This window comes from Camelus bactrianus, chromosome 10 (genome assembly GCF_048773025.1).
Source record: "Camelus bactrianus isolate YW-2024 breed Bactrian camel chromosome 10, ASM4877302v1, whole genome shotgun sequence".
In the NCBI taxonomy this organism is placed as follows: domain Eukaryota; kingdom Metazoa; phylum Chordata; class Mammalia; order Artiodactyla; family Camelidae; genus Camelus; species Camelus bactrianus.
This window is the reverse complement of record NC_133548.1, coordinates 12,915,312-12,940,427: the sequence shown is the minus strand read 5'-3', so window position 1 is coordinate 12,940,427 and position 25,116 is coordinate 12,915,312. Positions and strand designations below refer to the sequence as shown.

At 37.6% G+C, this 25,116-nt stretch overlaps 2 protein-coding genes and 1 pseudogene across 2 annotated transcripts; all 3 read right to left on the bottom strand.

Annotated features, from left to right (window-relative positions):
- Positions 1 to 880: 880 nt before the first annotated feature.
- On the bottom strand, positions 881 to 1,861 carry LOC105081050 (olfactory receptor 10AG1-like). Its single transcript, XM_010970171.3, is given in 1 exon segment — positions 881 to 1,861. A coding segment is annotated over 1 exon segment (981 nt).
- A 10,668-nt stretch (positions 1,862 to 12,529) lies between these two features.
- On the bottom strand, positions 12,530 to 13,486 carry LOC105081049 (olfactory receptor 5F1-like). The gene has a single exon (XM_010970170.2). It carries the CDS (start codon positions 13,484 to 13,486, stop codon positions 12,530 to 12,532), a length of 957 nt encoding a protein of 318 aa, XP_010968472.2.
- A 9,211-nt stretch (positions 13,487 to 22,697) lies between these two features.
- On the bottom strand, positions 22,698 to 23,687 carry LOC105081048 (olfactory receptor 10AG1-like; annotated as a pseudogene).
- Positions 23,688 to 25,116: the final 1,429 nt, after the last annotated feature.

Sequence of the window (25,116 nt, the reverse complement as noted above, 5' to 3'; positions counted from 1 at the left end):
GAGCCTAAGTATTAGCATTTATCAAGATTACATCTAAGGACCACTCATGTTCCATCGGCCAAAGGTTGGCTCAGCCAAGAATCAGGGTGGAAAGGAGGGAGGGTAGAGCTCAGTGGTAGAGTGCGTGCTTATCATGTGCAAAGTCCTAGGTTCAATCCCCAGTACTGCCATTGATTAATTAATTAAACTAATTACCCCCCTCAAAAAAGAGTCCCTGTGGGAAGGAATAACAAAAAACCATGGGTAAAAGAAGAAATAGTGTATTGGGGGCCATTATCATATAGGTGCAGCATGATTTTTTTTAATGATTCCATAATTTTCTATTGTATTTATGTACAATTTTTATTAAAATATTTCTTAATATGTCCATTCATTTTTTCATTTTTTTGCTTAGAAAAATAGTGCTGCAATATACATTATATTACACATTAGTCATTTATATTTGTCCTTCTTATACTTATTTCCTTAGGCATTTAGGCTTTTATTTCTATAAAGAAATCAAAAAATGACTCTGCAGCATCAAAGAATATTTTGGTTTTTGTAATAGCAGGTGTTCAGGTAGTGTCTAGAAAGGCATCCAAAAAAAGAGAAAAATGGAATAATTTCAATTATAGCACATACTGTATAAAACATCATCTTGTTAGTTATACATCTCAATTTACTAGTTTACAGTGAGGTGGAAACTGATCTTTAAAAGCAAAACATTGCTAAATAAATGAACACAATTGACATAAATGTGAGGACATGAGGCTCTGCTAAAAAGGAAATCACATCATTAGCTTATTTAAAAATTGAGGACAATACAGAAAAGCAGATTTCAATTAAGTCTACATACAAATTAAATTCATAAAAGAATAATTTCTATGTTATTTCAAATGCCTCATAATGCTGATAATTTGGGAAGAAATTTCCTCATTGCCTTTCTGACATCTTTGTTCCGCAGACTATATATCATAGGATTGAACAATGGAGTCAAAACGGTGTAGAAAAGAGAGAGCAGTTTGTCTATTCCTACATACTGATCGGATTTAGGTTTTAAATAGGTGACAGTGGCTGATCCATAGAACAAAACTACCACCGTGATGTGGGAAGAGCACGTGGAAAAGGCTTTGGTCTGCCCTGTGTTTGATGGCAGCTTCATGATGGTGGAGATAATTCTCATATAGAAACTAAGTATCAACAAAAAGGGAACAGTGACAAGCAACACAGCAAATAGATAGACCACCATCTCATTCACAAAGATGTCCCCACAGGCCAGCTTCAGTAATGGGGGGATGTCACAGAAGAAGTGACTGATTTGATTAGAACCACAAAAGGACACAGAGAAAATCTGCCATGTTTGTCCTATCTGGACTGGAGCTCCACTGATCCAGGAGGCCACCACCAGCTGGACACAGACCCTGTGGTTCATGACGAGGGGATAGTGCAGAGGGTTACAAATGGCCACGTAGCGGTCATAGGCCATCACAGCCAGCAGGAAACACTCCGTGGCTCCCAGCATAAGGAAGAAGCACATTTGTGTGGCACAGCTGAAAAAAGAAATACTTCCTTTCTGGGTCCAAAGGTCCATGAGCATCCTAGGAAGAGTGACAGACACATAACAGATCTCTAGGAAGGAAAGATTGCTGAGGAAAAAATACATGGGCGTCTGAAGAGCGACATCTGCTCTTGTTACCAGAACTATGATGCCGTTCCCCAGCAGGATAGCCAAGTAGATGACTGAGAATACCCCAAAAAGCAGCCAGTGGAACCTGGGAATGTCAGAGAAGCCCAGGAGGACGAAGTCCATCCTTACAGTGAGATTTGTTTCCGTCATTTTCCAATTATTTTCTCTCTGTGGATTTACATTTCTTTGCTACATTCTCCTCTTTTATAATTGGATTGGGACATGGGCTTTGGTCTTAACATGTTCTTAGTTACTTTCTGACACTTGTGTTCTGTGATTCTGGCAGATCTGTTGTGAAACCAGGAGCTATAAACTCATCTGCAGGAAAAAAAAAAAGCAACTCAGTAAATAAAATGCTTAAATGATTTATGCTAGATCTTTTAATTATACCAGTAAGATCTGTATGCCTACATATTTTGTTTAAATTATGGTGTGAGAAAAAAGAACGCAGATAAGCGATTTCTGCCATTCAAAACCTCAACTCAGCTACTAGTTGACCACTTCTGTGAATTTTTTGTCTAATCAAGCTATAATATAATATCTGACCTCTAACATCACACATAATGTTCCACTGACTATATACTTGTCTTTTCTGCCCTTGTCTTTAATGATTCATTATTCATGCTGTAAAGTATAGAGCACAAGGCTCTGCCCTAGTATGTTACTCCATAGATGTTTTTGAAAAAGTGGAACGGAAGTGAGAAAGATAATGAAACCTACAAGAATATAAAAGCCAAATCTTTTATTTTCAATGTCATAATGTTCTATCAATACCCATTCTAATTTATTGAATTAAAATAAATCTTATTGCTTTAAAAAACACACATTTTTGATATTTAACTATTTTTAATTCTAAAAATATTTGGGCATGTTTCATTATTTTAAGCCAAAAGCAAATGTTCCTAGGGAAAATAAAATCAATTTAAAAAAAAAAAGTTTAGCAAATGTAGTCAGATACTGTGTCCAAATCCTTCCCTGTTTGTGGTCCATTTGGGCCAAAAAAGTTGAACCAAATATTGTTCTGCAGTAAAATATAATTTGGAATAAATAAATGCTTCACATATTCCCCAGTAGAAGAAGTTTCCCTAATAAAAGGTGATTCCTTCTCACAGAAATACTTTTATTTAAAATGGCAACATTTACTTTATTATCAGTATAGCAAAATATGTTTAATTAATTTGAATGTAATAAACCATTCTTTCATCATAGATTTCTTAATAGGTTATTTCTTAAAATGAAAAATGTTTTAACATTATTATTATTATTGTTAACATGGGGCAAATTAGAAATTTATATATTTCAAATGCTTCAAACACATTAACTTTTTAATTCAGAACATCAGAAATCTAGCTGAAATAATGCTATCTTAAATAATAAGTATCATTTCAACCCATAGTTATTTATGATTTTAGTTGTTCGAAATTATTAAATCTTGATCCTGAATTTTTTTAAAAAAAACTTGAATGAGAATATCAACATATTGATAGTTTATATTTACCTTTCTCAATTTTTCTGAAGATGATTCTTTTTCATTGATGAAATTTTTATATTTTAAAATGTTAAATTGCTAAGGATCTATAAGGTTTTTGATCAAGAACTTAACCTGCTTTTAAAGAGCTTGGCTTTTTACGGAGGAAGTGATCACTTCTCCCCCATGGGAATATCTCTTTTCCCTCTATGTCTAAATTGCTAGTTAATGCTCTTGGTTGCAATTAATTTGGAGTGTTTTTGCAAACAGCTTTTCCATGGTGGACCAGAGTTTCCTGCAGGCTCTCTACAGAGTATAATTTCATGCATTCTCCATTTCTTAAATACAGTTGGTGGGCTTGAATGTCTTAGAAGAACAAAACACTCTTAATAGTCCCACATTACCAGCAAAAAATGTTCAAATTCTTTATCCAATGATATCTTATCTGTGTTATTTTATTTTCCATAATTCCTTTGAATAGACCTTTTCAGCAAATCATGTATTGTTAACATTATCTGGACATGTTCCACTTATTTTTAAGGGGTACTAGGTTTAAGAGGTAGACTTTTGTGGTTGTGGGTTAAGTTTGTGAAGACAAAGGCAATTCTGTACTACTGAAACTAAAATTACTTTATGCAAATTATGATTTCCTCTCAGACTCTGTGGGAATCCCTGAATAGACACACCCAGCTCATTAATAAACCCTGTAAACAAGGATCAAGAATAATTATTATCTATAAAAGTTTGAAAATTAAATATCCTTCATTCTTATTGCAACATTTAATGATTTAGCATTTCTCAGTTTCAACCATCCATGCATTTCGTGGGGAAAACCACATTAAGCCTGACCTGGCATCTCCAGCCCAGCCCAGCTTCACATTTGACTGTGTTTTGCTGCCTGCAACAGCGTCATTTTCCACCCCCGGGCTTCTGTTCATCTTCACGTCGGGAGAATATTTCTTTCAACTTGTTCCTCAGCGTTTTTCCTTTATCGGGAGGTTATACTCCCTGTCACATCTTTCATTGCACTTGTATTTGGAGATGTTCGGCACTTTCAAATGTCTGCCCTCTACCAGCTAGACCCCAAGTCCACTGGACCCCAAGACCACAACTGGATCCCAAGGCCCACTGCCAAGGAAGTAGAATTAAACTCTACATAAAAGAATAAAGACTGTGTTTTCCGACTCTAAATAATGTGCCCCTGGTGTCCCCACTGGTTTCAGAGCTAACACTTGTCGCAGAGCAGGCACCAGCAGGAACCCGAGTTTTAGCCAGTAAGTCTGGGAATTAAATCACGTGTTCTTCCTGTGGAAAGGACCCTTAAATGCTCAGTTTACACATAGTGGGAATTTGAGGACTAGGAGTTGACACAAGATCCTTATAGCCAGAAATGAGAAGATTCATTTTCTTTTTTTCATTTTATTTCCTCCACGTAACACTCCATCAGTAGGAGAAATTCTTACAAGACTTCTTGCTGAAGCTGGAAAATGTTCTAATCATCAACTGAAGCCATGTTTGTTTATGGCTGAGGCAGGGAAACAAGATAAACTATACATATTCATGCAACTGCCTGATACTTTCTTCTCTCAACTTGCTGCTGTTTACACATCGATTCCTACTTTCAAGTTTCCTTTGAGAGTTGCCTGTGCTTCTGATTTGATTGTTGCTGAGTATTTGCTTTATATGCTACACAAACCTTCATGAAGACCTCAGTATCTCTTGTATTCAGTTTTCTTATTCCTTCGTATTTCATGTTTTCTTCTTTCCATTTTTGTACATTCAAAAATATCATTAACAACCTGCCTTGTGTAAAATATGCAGCTCTTCATTTCTTTTACTTTCCATCCCATTTTGTCAATGCGCGTCTGCGTATTTAAGGTGTAGCTTGATGTGGTAGCTGGGTTCTGCCTTTTGCTTTAATGTCTGCCTTTCACTTGGGCTGTTTAGTCCACGTGTATTTAGTGTTACTACGTTACCATTTTTTATTTGTTTGCATTTTTTCCTTCTTTCTTTCTTTTGGCTGTTCAGTTTCCTTCTGCCAATTTAAGGGTTAATTAAATTATTTGCGCTGTCTTTTTGTATATACCACTTTTTTAAAATTATCATTTCAGGGATTGCTTCAGGGTTAACAATTAAAAATGTGCATCTTTAATGTATCAAAGTTTACCTACGGTTAAAATTGTTCCATTTTAATCTTCATCCTTTACCACGGATGCTTCCACTTTTCCACGTCCCCCTTCATCCTTCATGTCTCACACCACCCACGTCACATCTCACTCCACAAATGTCATAATCCTAGAATAACTCCTTTTCCTCAGATGATGTGCTCTGTGTTACTGATGTCATACATTTTGCTTGTATCTATATTATGAACCCCAATTTGCAATGCCATTATTTTAGCTTTAAATAGTCACTTGTCTCACTGTGATGTAACAGAGTTTATTTGGTTCATTCTAATGGGGCTCATTATGGTATGTATACCCATGTCTTCCATCCAATTTGAAAAACTGTAAAAAAAATTTGAAAAATTGTCAGCTACTGTAATTATTTTCCTACACTTGTCCTTCAGTTATGCCTATTTTAGACAATGTGATATAAATCCACCTGTTATTGAGGCTCTAATTTTTTAAAATAATTTTAAAAAAATACTCTTTCTAGGTTGTATTATTTATAGTAATTTGAATTTAAATTCACTGACATTTCTTTGCACATGTCCAAACGACATCAAATCCCATCAGCCTTTCATTTCACTTGCCCTTCACTTACATTTCACTTCCTTTCATTGTACGCTTCACTGTAGAATTTTAATTAATTTTTTTTTGAGAGTTGTTATATATCTATGGGAACAACCTACTCAAATTGTATGTAGTTACATTTTATTTCAAGTGTTTGGCGATAATTTTAAGAGATTATTAAAAGTCTCTGTTAAATCTGTCATCTGAGACATCTTGCAGTCATTTTTAACTGATTACTTTTTTCTAGACTATGGTTTAGTTTTCCTAAGTTTTTCATATCCTGTATTTTTTCCTTCATATTTTAAATAGCTTATGATATGTAGTAGAGTTTTTGGAATCTCATATCTTCCTATGAAGAGTGCTAATTTTTATTCTAACAAACCATTATTATGGGATGGCCATTTTGACTTGTAAAATCTGGGTTTTATGTTTTGTTAGTGAAAAGTTGTCCAGAGATCAAGGTGTTTCCCACATCGAAATAACTTGGGGAATTCAACATCCAAATTCTATCTTCCCTACAGATATCACTGAGACTTAGGTTGGAACTTTTTCTAGAGTGAATCTTGAGAGAGCTAATGACCTGACTTTAGGAAATAAGTCTTACTCTACAGCCCCAGCACTTCCTGTGTCTCAGATGCTGCTTAAGATATTATTCCAGTGTGGAGAGTGCTGGCTGGGATGCATCCCCAATGTCTCTGAGCTGTGCTTTATTCCTAGTATCTTTATTCTTTCCTCAATTACATATCAGTCATTTTCTTAGAAGCATTCTATAGCCTCCTCTAGCGTATGTATATCCCATCATTTTTCCAGAGACTCTCAAAAAAATTTCATTCAGGTCTATCTGTCCCTTAGTCATTATATAGCTCCCTCATCTTCTCTGCCCTGGAACAAATCCTAGCCTCTTTAGGTGTCTTAAATGCTGATCTCTGCCTCCTCAGCTCAGTGGGCATCTCTGCTCTTCATTTGTTCCAGTTATCTGTACCTTGATCAGGAAATTGTCTCCAGGCATAAAGCCAGCATGGTCAGGGGACTAACATTGTCAATTTCCCTTCTATGGTGTACAGGCTTATAAAATGGGCCCCATGGTCCCTGCCTCCTGATAGTTACAGCTTTGTTCAGTGCCATCCAATTGACTGTAGGTTGTCATGTGAGTTGCTAATAGTCTAAGTGCATAGCAAGTGTGATAGGATGCATGTGTTTGTGTGTACATGAATCCGTTAATAATCCTGTAACACCCGTCTTGGTAGGTGGCTCTTAATGCCAATGTTTGCTTAAAGAAGCAAACTTTCATACTGTTGGCTGCTTATGTTGATGCCCATGTGGCAAGGAACCGAGCACAACTTCTAGGAGGTGATATTTGCTTCTAGCTTATATATAGCAAGAAATGAACCCTTCAGTCTAACAACTGCAAAGAATTGAATTAGTTAGAGGTACACACATAAGAAAAAATAAGATGAATTTGAGCAAGAGGATATAGTACACTAAGTTTCCATATCACACAGGTCAGAATGGGAAAATGACATTATAGGGGCTTTAAATTTAATAGGAGAAAGAATGTAGTGTAAATTTTTATTGTTGCTATGAATCTTTGGTAAGCTATGTAAAATACCCAATTCATGCATTCAGCCTTTACGTATTGAAGCAGTCAATAAATATCTAGGCACATGAAGTGCTGCTTTAAGCTCTTCAGGAAGCTCAGAAGACTTTGTGTTTTATAAATCAGTTACAATGTCTGACTTCCACACACCTGTTCATCTCTTAGGTGGAGCTGGCATGTCATGTTCTACGAAAAGCAAAGCATTATTCCTGCAGGCAAAGTCAAATAGTTCTAGTGTAATGCTTTCATATATAACTTCTACTTTGACCTTTATTCAATTATGTTTTAATGCTTATTCCCTAATTTGACTTTCTCTCCTGTCATAATTCCTTGATTCTAGGGTGTTTGTCTTGTTTACTGAGGCATGTTCAGCTCCAAGTATGGTGCCATCTACATAGAACACTCTGGGGCTTTTTAGGGACTCCATAATTTACAGCTGTATCATTGAATCTTTCCAAATCAGTACTCATATCAGTGTTCTCTTCTATTGTTGATAGTGAGTAAAATCTCTGAGAGATGGTATGAAACAAGAACATGATATACTTTAGTGCAGGGCAGAGAGTGGAAGCAGGGAGACCAGTTAGGATGTGGTTGCAACAACAAATGTAACAAGTGATAGTGACCAGGATCAGGGCTTGAATAGGGTACATACTGTGATAAGTGGTCGCAGGCTTTATGTACAGGTTATATTTCCAAACCTATTCTTCTGTTTTGATTCCTGGTTCTACCGTACACAGCATCAACCACATTTGAAAATCTTCTCCATCTCTTCTACCCATAATATTTAGTCAGTCATCAAATTATGCCAACTGTCTCCTCTAAAGATTGATTAATGTCACTCATTTCCCTCTGTTTTCATAGCACTTTTTCAGTTTATATCTTTGTACTCCTTTTATATTGAAATACTCTTAAAATTTTTCTTTATTTTTACTACTTTCTCACCTTCATCAGTCTTCTCTGTCTTAATCCATGGATATTTTTTTCCATGAAGTAAGTCAAATCATGTCATTTTCCTCCTTAATTCCCTTCACTGGCTCTCCTTGGTCCTCACAGTTGTGTTCTGCATTATGCTAGGGACTGAAATGTGACTAGCAAATTCAATTCCCCTTCATTTTTTTATTCTTTCCATAGTAGCTGATATGTGTTTCCAGTCTCCCTTGCAGCCTGTGTGACCAAGTGACTCGGTTTTTGGCAAAGAAATAGGAGAGAAAACAGTATGTGGGGACTGACTTACTTAAGAGGAGGTCTCCCAGAATTCCACTTCTCCCAATTTTGGCTGGAAAGCCAAGGAAGGGCCCCAGAAGCCATGGGAGTCATCAGTGGAAAATATCAAGGCCACCTGCCCCTGAACGACTGTGTAGAGATAATACTTACCTTACTCCTGGGATCTGGTCCTCGATTATTCTGCTTTAGAGCCCTCAGATCTTAGAATTTTAGGAGTTTCCTATCTTCAGCTTGGTTTAACCAAATTAGTAGAGATGCATTTTTTTTCTACTCACTCCCTATATAAATTATCTAAAAGTGTTCTTCCGTTTCATCCCCCACATTTCTCTTGGTCAATATATACCACATGACTGCACTGCCCTGGTCACAGTTCATTCGTTCAACAGTACATGCTACACCAAACATGGTTCAACCAGAACCATTTCCTGCAACTGTTGGAATAAGAGCCAAGAGAAAGTCTTCCTCTCTGTGTGTCTGTAGTTGTAATTTTTTAAACTTGGCAGTTGTTGGCTGTACCTCTCTCCGTATTGATTGGAGAAAAGTTTGAACTCCAACATCAGGGACAGAGAGGAGAATCAAGCAGACGTATGAACAAGTCTCTGCATTCTTTTCATCTTTCTGCTTTCTCTTACCAGTGTGTTAATGAACCCGACACACACTCAACACAAACATGGCTCATAAATTATATGCTTAAATGGTATTGTTTCCCCACACAAGGTGAAAATGATCATACGGTGTCACGAAGTTCAACATTTCAAGCCTAATTCACAAACTCAGAGGTTTTGACACAGCTCTTACCAGACTGATCTCCCATTTGTAAAACCTTGAAATCCCTTGAGTAACAAATGGAAGGATAATAATTTTTAAGTGATTGAAATATCCCCAAAACTGTTCTTATGGTCCATGGTTACATGCAATGTTTTCACAGTAGGATTAAGATCACAAAATTTAAAGAGAATGCTAATGATATTACATACCTTTTTCCCACCTAAAGCAGTAAATTATATTTAAGTTTAACAACAAATGACTACACCCCAGCTGTCTGATGCCACACATTCTATTTGACATATGTTCCATATAGCTTCAATAAAACTACTTGTTTTAAAATTGTTTCTATATAACTAAATATTACAGTAAAGCTATGTATTTTCAATAAAGTTCCTTGTATATTTCCTTTCTACAAATTACACATTCTTATATCAGTTCAACTACTTTATATTTGACTTTTTTCCCCATACAACTGACCATTTGGGTTTTGCCTTTGGACATAATATTATTTATCTCTGTGTCCTTTGAAATGTGATTGAATTAATATACTATGTTTGGATTTTACTTGAGCAGTGTGAAGTAAAATGAGATTATTGCTTCACTTAATCTCAGTACTAGCCTTTACCTAATTATTGTTTACACAATGTGTAACTTCTCATTTTTTTAATAGACTCATGAAAATCATGTTGTGTTTGTTAGTTTAACAAACTAAGTCAAAAATTATTTTTATATACTAATATCAAGCTATTTCTGCATATATTTTTGCATAAATGCAGGACTCTATCTCTTAGTAATCTCATCTTTTTGATTATTTATTTAGACCCATATATTTCTTGAATATTGATTACTTTGTTCCTTCCAACTTGTTTACTTACTTTTCCAACATTTCCAAAATCTGAAATTCCCAGGTTTTGTAAGTAAGTCTGCTTTTATCTGAACTAATCATTATTTATACCAAGCAAAACAAAGCCTAAGGCATACATTTCAAACTTCCTTTTTTAATTTTAGCAAGTGAATTAGTCAAAAACCATTGAATAAGGCAAAACATGGATTGATAACTGTATACTTGGGGAAGGTGGTAACATACATTTAAACGAAATAAAAGACTAGGAAAATTAGAGAAACAGGAAGCAATGGAGATAGTACAGCAAAGAATCAAAGATACTATGTTCATAAGGGAGGGCTTAATAAATATTGTCAGATTGTGAAAGAAAGAAATTACACACAATTAGAAGTCTCTTAATGATTTGTAATTTAAATTTCTTTTGAGTTAAAGAAATCAAAAATGTTATGAACATGTTTTACATAAGTGCTTTGAAAAATAAGCAAAAAACTAAGATAATTTTGAAAATACTTTTTCCAAGCCATTACAGGTTAAAAACAATCTAAATTTACATAAGAAGCATGTATTCAATTAAGTAAAAAGTAGCCGGTATCATTAAGAGCTAATAGCTCCCAAAGTTGGAAATATTTGCAGACTTTGTAATTGAGATCAATTAAGTAAAGAAAGCTAACTTAGAGAGGAGAAAACATGGCTCAAATTTTGTCTAAAAACCTGAATCTCAGAATAATTGGATATCATCCCACACAAAATGTTTCTATTCCTAAGGTTTACTAGGAATTGAACTGTTTAATGGGAGGAATAGAATATTAATATTTACTAGTGAAATATCTGGGTCCCATAAATGGTTCCACTAAACACATAGGACAGGGAAAGTAGAAGAAGTTCATCCAACATGCGGCCAGCTGATCGAGAAGAATGCAGGTGAGCCACCCATTGACAGAGCGGACCTTCTCTGAGAACAGCCCAGTAAGCCTGCTGCAAGGCCTCAAGGCCAGATAACCAGTTGGGCCTGTGAGGTGGAAGCATGGCCCAGGGGTGCACAGACAACACGATGCCTTCATGAACATCCATCCGTTCAAGGCCAATCTCTTGGACCATAGATGGCACTGGATAGTAAAACCGGATGATCTTCTGTGACAAGTCATCTGCTTTGCCACATCCCGGATGACCTGAACATCACAGCTGCTGTCAAGAGCAACTTCAGGGTCAAGTGCGAGGGAAGGACTGTGGAGAACTGCTCTCCAAAAATGTAAGTGTGGGCTGTCTCCTCAGCAAGCCCTGGCCCGCACTCAGCTTCCTCCAGGGTTCTACTAAGCCGACTCCCCATCTACCTCCATATTAGTGCTTGGCTTTGGTCTTAAGGTTAACTTTAATTGATTTTTATTGCTCATTGATAGACTATTTCTATAAGCAGGAAACCCTTGAGTCTGTTGTAAAGAATATGTGTCAGATTTATCCATTAAGCATGAATCTACCTGTTTGGAACTACGCACCGATTCAACGCCGCAGTAGCTGAACATGTGTGCATGTGACTTTGAGCGTACGTATCAGTCTGGGATAAAGAAGTGAGAAAAGAATAGGACATTTTTGAAAAGTAAAAGAGGGAATTGAAGGAGAACTATTGTGACTGGTGCATTCAGATCAGATAGCAATTTTCTAAATAGTAAACATTTACACAGATCCATATTTATTCTTTACTGACTGTGTTTGGGGGAGATAAACAAAATAAAAACTGAGGAATTTAATACTGCAATTAAAACTCTATTCTTGAATTTTGATATAAGCATCCGATCCAGGAAATAATCAAATAAAATAAACTGAGAATCTATTTTAAATTTAAAGCATTTTGACATACGTGATACATAACAATCCTTCCAAACCACAAATGATGAAAAATGCATCAGAAAAAAATAAACTGACAAGTACAAGTATTCTACATGGCTAGATTCATGTGATTTTTCTGACTTCTGCCTCTAAATACTTAACCCATTGATTTCCCTAACCGACATTTCTTTAAAAAAAAAAAAAAAACCTATTTATAGGGCCCCAGTGGAAATTGCAATGATTGGGTGAAGTTTCCACGGTCTTACAGAGGAAAATTATACCTAATCGGACAGATGTTCTTGAGTGTTCATAGATCATGATTACACAGAAAATATTCTAAAGAAAACTGTGAACTTGATCTAGCCTTTGAAAAGTCAGTAAGTATACTATTGGGTTCAGAACATTAACACAACAATCGCAGACGTGAAGGGATCCTTGTCCTAGGAACTGCATTCCATAGAGCCTTCTTCACTTCCTTATTCCTGAGGCTGTAGATCAGAGGGTTCAACATGGGGATGACCACCGTGTAGAACACGGAAGCCACTTTGTCTTGACTCAGGGAGTAGCTGGAACTAGGTCTCAGGTAAGTGTAGGTGGAGGTGGAATAGAACAGAATGATGGCTGTCAGGTGAGAGGCACACGTGGAGAAGGCTTTGCGCCTGCCCTCCCCGGAATGCATCCGAAAGATGGAGAAGAGAATGCAGCCGTAGGAGGCGAGGATCACCAGCAGAGTCCCGACCATATTCACACCAGCAAAAGTGGACAAAATGACTTCATACAGGTGAGTGTCAGAACACGAGAGCTTAAACAGCGGTGGGCTGTCACAGAAGAAGTGATGGATGACCCTGGACCTGCAGAATGGCAAGCTGCTTACATAACCTGTGTGAACCATGGAGTTCAACAGCCCTGCTGTGAAAGACCCAGCTGCCATTTTTAGGCAGACTGTGGTGGACATGATCAAGGAGTAACGCAGAGGGTTGCAGATGGCCACATACCGGTCATAGGCCATTAATCCAAAAGTGATGCATTCAGTTGTGGCAAAGGCTATGAAGAAGTACATCTGCAGGAAGCAGCCAGCAAAGGAGATGGTTTTCTTCTCCGACAATAAATCTGCCAGCATCTTTGGAGTGATGGTGGATGAATAACAAACGTCCATAAAAGACAGGTGAGCCAGGAGGAAATACATGGGAGTGTGAAGTCGGGACTCCATCCTGATTAATAAGATCATCCCAACATTCCCCAGAACTGTAAGTGTGTAAATCACAGCAAAAAGCAGAAAGAGGAGGATCTGTAGCTCCGGCGTGTCTGCTAATCCCAACAGGAGGAACTCAGTCAGCAAAGTGTAATTTTTTCTGGCCATTATTACAGATACAGTGTGCCTAAACTTGCCTTAAGTATAAATATTTCACTTTATAAAGTTGACAGGAAATAGTAAAAATGTTAATGAGGTTAATCACATACAGAAAAAAAATACCTAGAATAATAGATCATAGTAAATAGAATGAAGTGAGAAGAAAACTATTGGACAGATGAATAAGCACTGGAATTTATTCAGCAGTTGTCTGTGTTGAATCTGGGCTTAAGGGCTCTCAAATCACTGGTCTAGGTCCACATATTCCACTTCAGTTTCTGCAAACGCAACATATATGTTCTATTTTTTTTCTCCTAGCCCGCATCCAAAATGCAAGAACTCAGTCTTGCAGAAGTCTTTCTCATTCTCTGAACAGGTACATGAGTTTAACTCAAATGCACTTTTTTCCCTCATCAAGATCAGTCTGTGCATTGTTCAACTCCAAAACTCATGCATCACCACCCAAATTCTCTCATGTGTTCAAGCAACAAAAATGGCCATTTCAAATAACCAATATTTTGACATCTATAATATAAATGGATGAAGATAATATTCTTACAGAATGATATAGCAGTATGGCATATATAGAGTATATATAGAAGAATACGATATTCTTAAGAATGCTTCTGTAATGTTTTAAAAATGAACCAACAACAGTTCTCATTACAAAGTACACTGTCAAATCAGTGCCCTGTAGGAGCAGACACGGTACCTGTCCATGGCTGTGAATGAAAGCACCAAATACTTATAGCTTCCATCACAGCATCTTAATTGTCTTGTCCATTATTTTCTTTTTTATTGGAGTCCCTTATTTGTTCAGTTGAGGCTTAAAAAGAAAAGAAATTTCATTTTTTAAAATGTAGTGAAAAGCAGTGAATATTTGCATTACCTCTTTGTAAAAATGTGAGACATCTTCTGAGTATGTACATGTTGCTGCCCTTTCATTTTGTTTTCCTTAAAGAGGACCAGGTAACCATGGGGACTAGAAAATCGGTTTTAATTATGGAGTCAATCCTCTGAAGGCAGAAACTACAGTCTCAAAAGGAAATAACACATGATCCCATGCAGAAAAATGGGATTAATCATCACATGGGACTAGCGTCATGAAGTGTTTCCTGTTCTCTGTGCTAGTTAAAGCTTTTTGCCAACTTAAAAAAAAAAAGTTATTTCAATTGGTTGTTTAACTGCTTCTTTGTTTGTAGTTTTAACTTATTTCAAGTGGGCGTGTAGCCCACTACCAAATTATTCTTCTTCCCTTTGTGTTTTTGTGCGTGTGTACTCCTCCCTTGTCTTGGTAACTTTAATCTCCACTCCAGGTCTGTTCTTGACTGTAATTAATGAGAAAGGGACACTGATTACTTGCCTTGTTTAAAGAAATACTGTACCCTGAGCAAATAGGACAATATATATCTTTTTTTTTTATGGTTTCAGAATTGCATTGGCTTGTTGCAATTGTCTAAGATTCTGATTTTAGAAGGGGATAAAACTACAGATTTCGCAGAACTAAATACATAAGTAAACGAGGTGGAATAAATCCCATGGAGTGTCCATATGCATAGAGAATCTACTTGCATAGAGAACTCATAATGCGTCAAGCAGTATATTATACTTTCCCATTTAAATTCTCAGTTAATCTTCCATACCAGTCTTTGAGGTTGACATTATTATTTTACATATTTTTCAAGTGAGAAAAGCAAAACTTAAAGCTATTAAGTGAGTCTCCAATTAAAAAAATAGTTAAGAAATGATAGAACAGACTTTGTTGAACTGAAATTAAGAGACTGTCAAACAGTTCTCCAGCAAAGGTGAGTTTATTTGGGATCTACAGAGAATTGCAATTCAGGATCTGTAACCATGGTGAGCCATGTGGAAACTCTCACTAGGCAAGGGAAGGAGAACTCTTTTACAGGGAGGAAAAGGAATTTGGGAGGGCTGTAGTAAATGGTCTGTGGCTTTTCATTGGGGGAGTCCTTGCCAGGAATGGCGGGTCTTTCTTCTTCCTGTTGGGCTCTGCTATAGTCACAGGCCATGAGGGCCCCCTTCTGGTCTTCCAGCTCTATTTAATTGAGATTTCTGTTTTTTGATTTATTACAACTTGAAAACAATACTTGAAAGAATACTGAGCTGCCTAATTTTCTTGCCAAGTTCCATTTTATCTTAGTGACTTAGATTATCAATGTGCATATATATATACTAACACATATTTGTGTGTGTGTGTTTGTGTGTTTCTTCTAGTAAATGCAATCTTCCACTTGTCAGAAGAGGGAGAGCAGTTCTGCATCTGATGAAAGATGCCAAGACCAATGTCAAGGAGGGTACTGTGCATTTTCTTCTAGAGATGTTATGGCTTCATATCTTACATATAAGCCTTTAATCCATTTGAAATTTGTTTCTGCACATGATAAATTAACTCAGCTTGATTCTTTTGCAAGTAGCTGTCTAGCCTTGCCAACACCACTTATTGAAGAGGCTGTCTTTTCCCCATTGTGCCTTTTTGCCTTCTTCATCGTGGATTAACTGCCCATAAAACTGTAGATTTATTTCTGTGCTCTCTATTCTGTTCCTTTGATCTGTGTGTCTGGGGTGTGTGTGTGGGTGTGTGCGCGCGCGCACGCACTCTAGTACCATACTGCTTTATTAATGTAGCTTTGTAGTATACTCTCAAGTTGGCAATGGTGATACTTCCAACTTTGTTCTTCTTAGATTGATAGCGTTGGCAGCAAACTAATCCCAGCCATTAATTCAGGTCCACAGATGATGTGTTCAAATCCCTGGTGTCACTGCCATGCTGTTTGTGAGGGTGCTTATATTATTTCATCCAGAGCAATGACTTCATTACTTCACAGAATACAGAGATTAACCTTTTGCATTATGAAGATCATACGTAAATTAAAGAATGCCCAAGGGCAAGCATGCTTCAGAGAATAAGGTACAAGTGCCTAGCAACTACTGCCTCTCCCACAGCTAAGCCCAGCCCATCTTTGTGGGTTTCTTTACAGCCCTGGCCTCAGCTTAGCTTGGGCTGTCACACTTTGACACCCTATGGCCCTGTGATGACTTTGCAGAAGACACCACTCCTCATGTTCAGGCCCAGGAACCAAGGTGCAGAAGAGGGTCTACCATGCACGTGATAGGCTTGCTTTCAGCAGACTCGTGTGCATTGCAAAGATGGGTCTCCTTCAAAGTTAACTATAAGAAGTATAAATTTTCCTTTCTTCCCACGACTATTATTATTATTGCATGAAAAGTCCAACTGCAAAATCGCCTTAGAAAATACAATAGTAGAGTGAAAACTTATATTAAAAATTCTCTAAACTGGTGTTACTCAACAGTAACTCCAGTTACTCAACAGGAGTTACTGTTGAGTAACTCCTCAACAGTATAACGGTGTGTCCATTCCTGAATTTTCATTTTCCTCACAAAAATCTGTATTTTGTCTATATACTGGAAAGATATTACAAATATTTCTGTCGCTATGAAGTTTTCGTTTGACACTATCTTTTACTACTTTAAATATATCTCTTCATTATCTTTTGGTATACATCTTTTCTTCTGGTGTCTGCTATAATATTTATGCTTTTAATTCAGGATATGACATAATAGGACTTCCTAAATACCTTGATATTTTAATACTTATGTTTTGTCTTCTTTCACTGACTCTGATGAATCTAGGGTCATTTTGATGGTTGGCAGGTTGCATGTTTGCATTTATCTGTGATGGTTAATTTCGTAAGTCAACTTGCATGGGCCTTGGAGATCCCAGATATGGTCAGTCCTGATTCTGTGTGATTCTGGGATGATGGTTTTGATGAGAATAACATTCATATTAGGAAACTTTGTATGAAACAGGTTTCCCTCTATAATGTGGGTGAGCCATTTGCAATAAGCTTAAGGCCTGAATAGAACAGAAGAAACAGCCTCTCCTGTGCTGGAGAGAACTCCTGGGGGTACTGCCTTCAGATACCACTGCAACTTTGGCAGCAAAGTGCTTTAGACCCTAACTGGAACATTGGCTCCCCTGGGTCTCACATCTTCAAGCTCACCCTATAAATGTCAGATTTGCCAGCCTCTGTAATCCTGTGGGACAATTATTTTAATAAATCTATCCATATGTATGTACATATCTTATTGGTTCTGTCTTTCTGGAGAAGCTGACTAGTGAGGACTTTACTACTGAGAATAGCCCTAGGGAATCAGAATTGTAAAGATGCATTTTCTAAACGGGCTCTGGCATTTCTGCAATTAATGGTCAGAGATGATTGAGCATTAGTGTCATTTTAAAACACTGATAACTATTTCCAGTAGTAAAGAAAACAGTGATAGTCTGTGGTGTGATCCGACAATCAAGACACACAAATAGCACCATGGACACTCTACTAAAGTGCTGACAGGAGCAAGGGTCTGGGTGGCTATGTGGATGAAGCCTTCACACATTTTTATCTAGCTAACAAGTCTAAGGAGGTTGACTTGTTCCTAATGTCTTTGGGCAAATTAAGGAAAGAAAAGGAGAAGCTCAGGGATTCAAATTCCAAACTCAAGTGCCACATACATGACTTCAGAGCTTCTGCGCTTGCCTTCATCTCCTGTAGCTGCAGAGGTGAGATGGCTGGAAGCACAACCCAGCATCTCCTGGCCATGTTGGGGTATCTGCTGTCAGAGTGAGGGCACTGATGGGGAAAAAGAAAGGATCCTGAAGTCCATCTGAGAAGTCCCTGATGAGGCTAGGGACATCATCCTGTAAATTCTGAGAAGACAACAAGGCCAAGAGAAGCAGTGCTACCACTCTGGTGTCCTTGGAGAGAAGCTGCAAATGATGCAAGTAATGCTGCACTGCCTGAGGGAAGTGTTATGGTCTCTTCTGAGGCAGGCACTGTGCAGCTCCGTGCTGACTCTTATCCGCTCCCACCCCAGCCACAGGCCCTTAGAGGTGAGATCCACATGGAGTGGCTCATGAAGTGTGACCCATGTGGAGGAAGACTACACTCCAAAAGAAAGAACTGAGTACTCTACACAGTTAGTAATATGGGGAACATGTGTGGATCTTAAAGGTGGGGGATAATGGTGGAAGGAATATGATGATAGATCACGCTGAACTCATTGCTGAGGGCCTACTAAGCAGAGATTCTCATTCCATGTTGAGGATCAGGGAGTTAAAAAAAGACTCTAACATTTTGATTGGTTAACTTGGCTGAAACATAGAGCAAATGGTGGCCAATGGTGAACAAATTGGTAATGGCCAACCTGCCTTGGTTTAATGTAGGGAAAGTGAGGTAAAGTCTTAGGGAGATTGGAATGCTAGAGTGGACTTGTCATTTAAGATCTATTCGCTCACACTGGGAGTGTGCAAAAGACACACCTTTTACCAGCATGGCAAGAAATGCATTCACGAAGTGAGTCCAAAATTCTTGAAGATATCCAGGATTGGTCTTCTCTCTAGGCCAAGTCTTACCATGGGAACTGTAGACATTGAATTCAGAAATTCACAAGCAATAATATGAATTGTCCAACTGGCAGAACTCACCTTTCAAAATTAAGGTGATCATAGTTACTGTAATGGGCGGTAGAGTCAGAATAGTCTGATTCACACAGACGTACGGAATTGGCTAGTTAATCAGGGTTTTCCTAGATGTGAAAAAGAAAGCTCATCAAATTTTCACTTGATATGTATAAGCAGAAAAGATTCAGATCAAGGGAAACAAAGTCTAACTAAAATCATTAAAGTAGAAAGTGATGACTCAGTTCCCAGACTTGAGCCAATTTACAGATCCAGGACCCTTTCAGTGAGCGGTAGGTTGGGTCCCTTTAAGGAAGGTCAGTATAATACCCAAAATGTGTCATTTTAATCTTTCTCCCAGCCCTCCCCAAAGGGACTTATGGACTTTTACCAGTATAACTACAGTGGAGAAAAGAAAAGAATCAGAATTTTCCAGAATTGCTGGACACTGAGACCCAAAACATCACTGTGGCCATCTGGTCAGAGTGGAGCCTTGCTGATATCAAGTGATGAATAGTGTTTTAGCCCAGATCCATCTCAGAGTGAGTCCAGTGTAGTCCTTGAAAGCATCCTGTGTTTATTTTCCCAGCTCCAGAATGCAAAATTGCAGTAGATTTATTTATCAGTTGGCATTGATTCCCTGAGCTGTGCAGTGAGGAGTTTCATGGTGGGAAAGTCCAAATAGAAGCCACGGGAACTGACCATCCCTAGGAAAATGGTGTATCATAAGCCTTACCACATTCCTGGAGGGGTTACAGAGGTGAGTGCCACCTGCAAGAATTTAGAATACGCCGGAGTGGTAACTCACCACATTCCCGTTCAGCTCTCCTATTTGACTTGTGCAGAAGGATGTGGAAGAGCACCAGTGATTACTGTCAGCTTAACCAAGTGGCGACGTCAGCTGCAGCTGGTGAACCAGATGACCACATACCCTGGAACCTGGTGTGGAACTACTGATTTTTTTTTTCTTCATGCTTGTCCATAAGGTCCCCCAGAAACAGTTTCCTTTCCTTCCGCAAGACCAGCAGCACACCTTCACTCTCTCCCCTCAGGGCTGTATAAACTCCCAAGCTCTATGTCGTAATGTAGTTTGCAGAGCTCTCCATCAGTTTCCCTTCCTAAAAAGGTACCGCTGGTCCATTACACTAACGGCATTATGCTGATTGGCCCAGTGACCAAGAAGTAGCAACTACTCTAGTTTATCAGTAAAGATTTTCCTAGCACAGAGTAGGAGATAAATCCACAAATCTGACTAAATTTCAGGGACTTTCTATCTCTGGGAAATTTCTAGTCATCCAGTGATGGGGGAAATGTCAAGATATTTCTTTAAAAGTGAAGAATGAAAACAACTATATGTATGTATATGTGTGACGGAATGATTATGCTGTACACCAGAAATTGACACATTGTAAACTGACTATACTTCAATTAAAAAAAAAAAGTTTTTAAAGTGAAGGATGAGTTGCTGCATCTGGTGTCTCTTACAACAAAGAAAGAAGCATGATGCCTAAAAGGCCTTTTTGAATTTTGGAGGCAGCAGATTCCTTATCTGAGTGTGTTCCTATGACCCATTTACCAAAGGACCCCAAAAGCTTCTGGGTTTGAGTGGAGCCCAGAGCAAGAGAAGGCCCTGCATCAGATCCAGGCTGCTGAGGAAGCTGCCCTCCACTTGGTCCATACATTCTAGTGGACCCAGCAGTGCCCAAAGTGTCTGTGACAGAGAGAGATGCTGTTAGAAGCCTCTGGCAAACCCTAAAGGTGATATATAGATCAAGCCTGTAGGATTTTGGATCAAGGCCCTGTCATCCTCTGCAGATAGATTTTTTTGGGTGAGAACTCTTTGCCTGCCACTGGATCTTAATAGAAACCAAACTCTTAACTGTAAGCCAGCAAGTTACCATTACGAATCAGGTGCTATATGATGAAAATGGTAAAATGTTTGCTTTAAAGACACAGATGTATTTAAATGAAATGAAAATAGAAGTGTACTATTTAATCTTTGCCTGTATATTTATCATGTTCCGTGCCTTTTCTTTCTTTCTGAGAACTGCATTTTCCTCTGATATCATGTTACTACTGGTTAAAGGATTTGATTGGCATTTCTGGTAAATCAAGTCTGATAGTAATAGATTCTCTTTATTTTCTTCCACTGAAATTTCATGTTTCAATTTCAATCATTTTTTAAAGTATTTAAATAGCTTTTTTAAAGTTTAATTGAAGCATAACCAAAAGCCCATATCAGCAGTTTATAATTTGCTACATTTTGCTGTGGCTACATCCACAATCAAGATAAGGGATTTATCTATCGCACCTTGAATTTTCTCATGCTCCCTTTTTTCATTCCAGTAACACACAGACACAAACCAAATTGAAAATTAATCCCTTTGTGGTCAGAATATATTCTGCATTTGCTTCAAGTACTGGGACTTGATTTTTAAGTAGTACAACTTTTGATCTATCTTGGCGAATATATTCCTTTAAAAAATGCGTATGCTATTGTGTGGGATATTGCAGATAAAAACACTTAGGCCATGCATTTTCAGCCACAGTTTCAATATCTGATACTTTTGTGCTTTTCCCTTTGGGTTATTACCAGTGATCTTTTAAATTTTGATCTGCAGGACTCAACACAGACTTTTATTTCAAAACAGAGAATTTCACTTTGTGAAAGAAATTTTTAGATATGCAAGGAATTAACAAACCTACCAGGTGTGGGCATTCCAAAATGACAAATGAAAAGTGCATTCAAATATGGAAGGGGATTGACAGATTTTAAAAAGTCTATGAATAACACATGCTTTAAAGAATTAGTAGAGCATATTGAATAATAGTTTCCAAACTCTTAAATTAGCATATTGTAAGTATGTTTAAATTTGGTTTCACATTATGTGATTTGTGTATCATCTGTGGCTTCTTTCTTTGAGCTCTCTCATTGTCCAGGAGTCTAGTCTGGGCTTTTTGACATAGTGATAAAAAGATTCACACTGTTAGAGAGGACAAGTCTTAATGTCTAAGTACTGTTCATGTTGACTAATGTTCCATTCGCCAGAAGTAATAATAGAGCTAAATCAAGTCAGGGTGGGAAGGGAAGATCAAAAAGCACGTATACAAGGAGAAATGAATTATCGGGGATCATTACCGTTTAGGTGAAACATGGGCTTTTTAATGACTCCATAAATTTGTTATAACTATGCACAATGTTCATTAAAATATTTCTCAATATGAGCATTCATTTTTCCTTTTTTTGCTTAGAAAAATAGTGCTGCAATATGCATTATATTACATATTAATTATTTATGTTAGTCCCTTTTAAACTTATATCTATATACATTTAAGCTTTTATTTCTGTGAGGGAATCACTTAGTAATGTTTCTGTAGCATCTAAGGATATTTTGTTTCTTCAATAGAGAATGTTAAAGTAGTGTCTAGAAAGGCACCCAAAAAAAGAGAACAGAATAATTTTAATTATAGTGCAAACTACATATTACATCACGTTGTTTAGTTACACATCTCTATTTACTACTTCACGGTGAGAAGGAAACCTATCTTTAAAAGTACAACACTGTTAGAAATAGAACATAATTACCATAAATCTGGGAACAGAATGGTATATTAAAAGGAAATTACACCATTACATTATTAAAAATAAAGAAAAAAAATGAAAGGTAGATTTCAATTAAGTCTACATACAAATTGAATCCATAAAAGAATAATTTCTATGTTATTTCAAATGCCTCGTAATGCTGATAATTTGGGAAGAAATTTCCTCATTGCCTTTCTGACATCTTTGTTCCGCAGACTATATATCATAGGATTGAACAATGGAGTCAAAACGGTGTAGAAAAGAGAGAGCAGTTTGTCTATTCCTACATACTGATCGGATTTAGGTTTTAAATAGGTGACAGTGGCTGATCCATAGAACAAAACTACCACCGTGATGTGGGAAGAGCACGTGGAAAAGGCTTTGGTCCGCCCTGTGTTTGATGGCAGCTTCATGATGGTGGAGATAATTCTCATATAGAAACTAAGTATCAACAAAAAGGGAACAGTGACAAGCAACACAGCAAATAGATAGACCACGATCTCATTCACAAAGATGTCCCCACAGGCCAGCTTCAGTAATGGGGGGATGTCACAGAAGAAGTGACTGATTTGATTAGAACCACAAAAGGACACAGAGAATATCTGCCATGTTTGTCCTATCTGGACTGGAGCTCCACTGATCCAGGAGGCCACCACCAGCTGGACACAGACCCTGTGGTTCATGACGAGGGGATAGTGCAGAGGGTTACAAATGGCCACGTAGCGGTCATAGGCCATCACAGCCAGCAGGAAACACTCCGTGGCTCCCAGCATAAGGAAGAAGCACATTTGTGTGGCACAGCTGAAAAAAGAAATACTTCCTTTCTGGGTCCAAAGGTCCATGAGCATCCTAGGAAGAGTGACAGACACATAACAGATCTCTAGGAAGGAAAGATTGCTGAGGAAAAAATCCATGGGCGTCTGAAGAGCGACATCTGCTCTTGTTACCAGAACTATGATGCCGTTCCCCAGCAGGATAGCCAAGTAGATGACTGAGAATACCCCAAAAAGCAGCCAGTGGAACCTGGGAATGTCAGAGAAGCCCAGGAGGACGAAGTCCATCCTTACAGTGAGATTTGTTTCCGTCATTTTCCAATTATTTTCTCTCTGTGGATTTACATTTCTTTGCTACATTCTCCTCTTTTATAATTGGATTGGGACATGGGCTTTGGTCTTAACATGTTCTTAGTTACTTTCTGACACTTGTGTTCTGTGATTCTGGCAGATTTGATGTGAAACCAGGAGTTATAAATGCATCTGTAGGGGAAAAAAAAAAGGTTTATAATTGTAGATCTGCATTCTAATTATACCAATAAGAATCCTATGCTTAGACATGTTTTTTTTTTAATTATGGTGTGAAAAGGGAGAATGCAGATTAGCTATTTTTTTCGAGTCAAAACCTCAGCTTAATTATTAGTTGTCTAACAACCATAAATTTTTTTTCCAGTCAGTCCAGTTTGTATATAATATCTGATCTATAACATTTAGCAACATGTTCCTCCAACTATTTACATGTCTTTTCTACCTTTGCTATTATATCCAATAATTCATTCTATAAAGAACAGAGCGCAAGGCTCTGCCCTAATATGTTACTACATAGATGCTTCTGAATTAAATTAAAAGTAGAAATTACTGTTAAATTGGTTATTTTCCAAGAAGTGAGAAAGGATGATTAAAACTACAAAAATATAAATGCCAAATCTTTTATTTTAAACATCATAATGTGCCAGCAATACTCATCCTAATTTTTTGAATTACAATAGATCTTATTGCTTAAGAGACACAAGTTTTTGGTATTCAGCTATTTTTAATCCCCCAAATATTAGATATTTAAAAAAATTTAAACCCAAACAAAATGTTCCTAGAGAAAAATAAAATCAATTTTAAAACATTAGCAAATGTAGTGATCTTGTGCCAACTCCTTCCCTGTTTGCGGTCTGTTAGACAACATAAACAATAATAGAACACGGGCCCCCAAAGTTGAAACAAATATTCTTTTGCAGGAAATTGTATTTTGTATAAAAATAAATGCTTAATATATCCCCCAACAGAAGAATATTCACTAATACAAGTTGTTGCAGGTAATTAGGTTCTTGTCTCCTTGCAGGAAGAATTCAGAGACAGGACGTGGCGGTTAAGAAAGAAAACAGAGGATTTATTAGGGGCTGGATAGTACATTCTCAAGGGGAGAGCGGGGCAGGCTCAGGTGGGCAGCTGCCTTAGTTTCTTTGGCAAGTTGGTTACATTGAGTGTAAAAATGAATGGGCAGAATATTCATCGGGGAGGGAAGGACTTGTGGTTGTAGTCCCTGATTTTCATCCCAACTCCACTTTCCTACAGGAAGGAGAAATTTTTGTCCTTATTTAGTCTGGTTTGGAAGTGTCATGGTGTTGGTGCGTGATGGGTACTTCTAAACTGCAAGGCTAATTTTATTGAAACGAGGACATAATGAGCAAAAGGTTACATGGGGACACTGGAGATTCCTGCCTTTTCCCACCTTTCTTTGTCAGCCTCCAGGACACGTGTCACCCCAAAATGTGTGACTGCTTTTTAACCCAGAGGT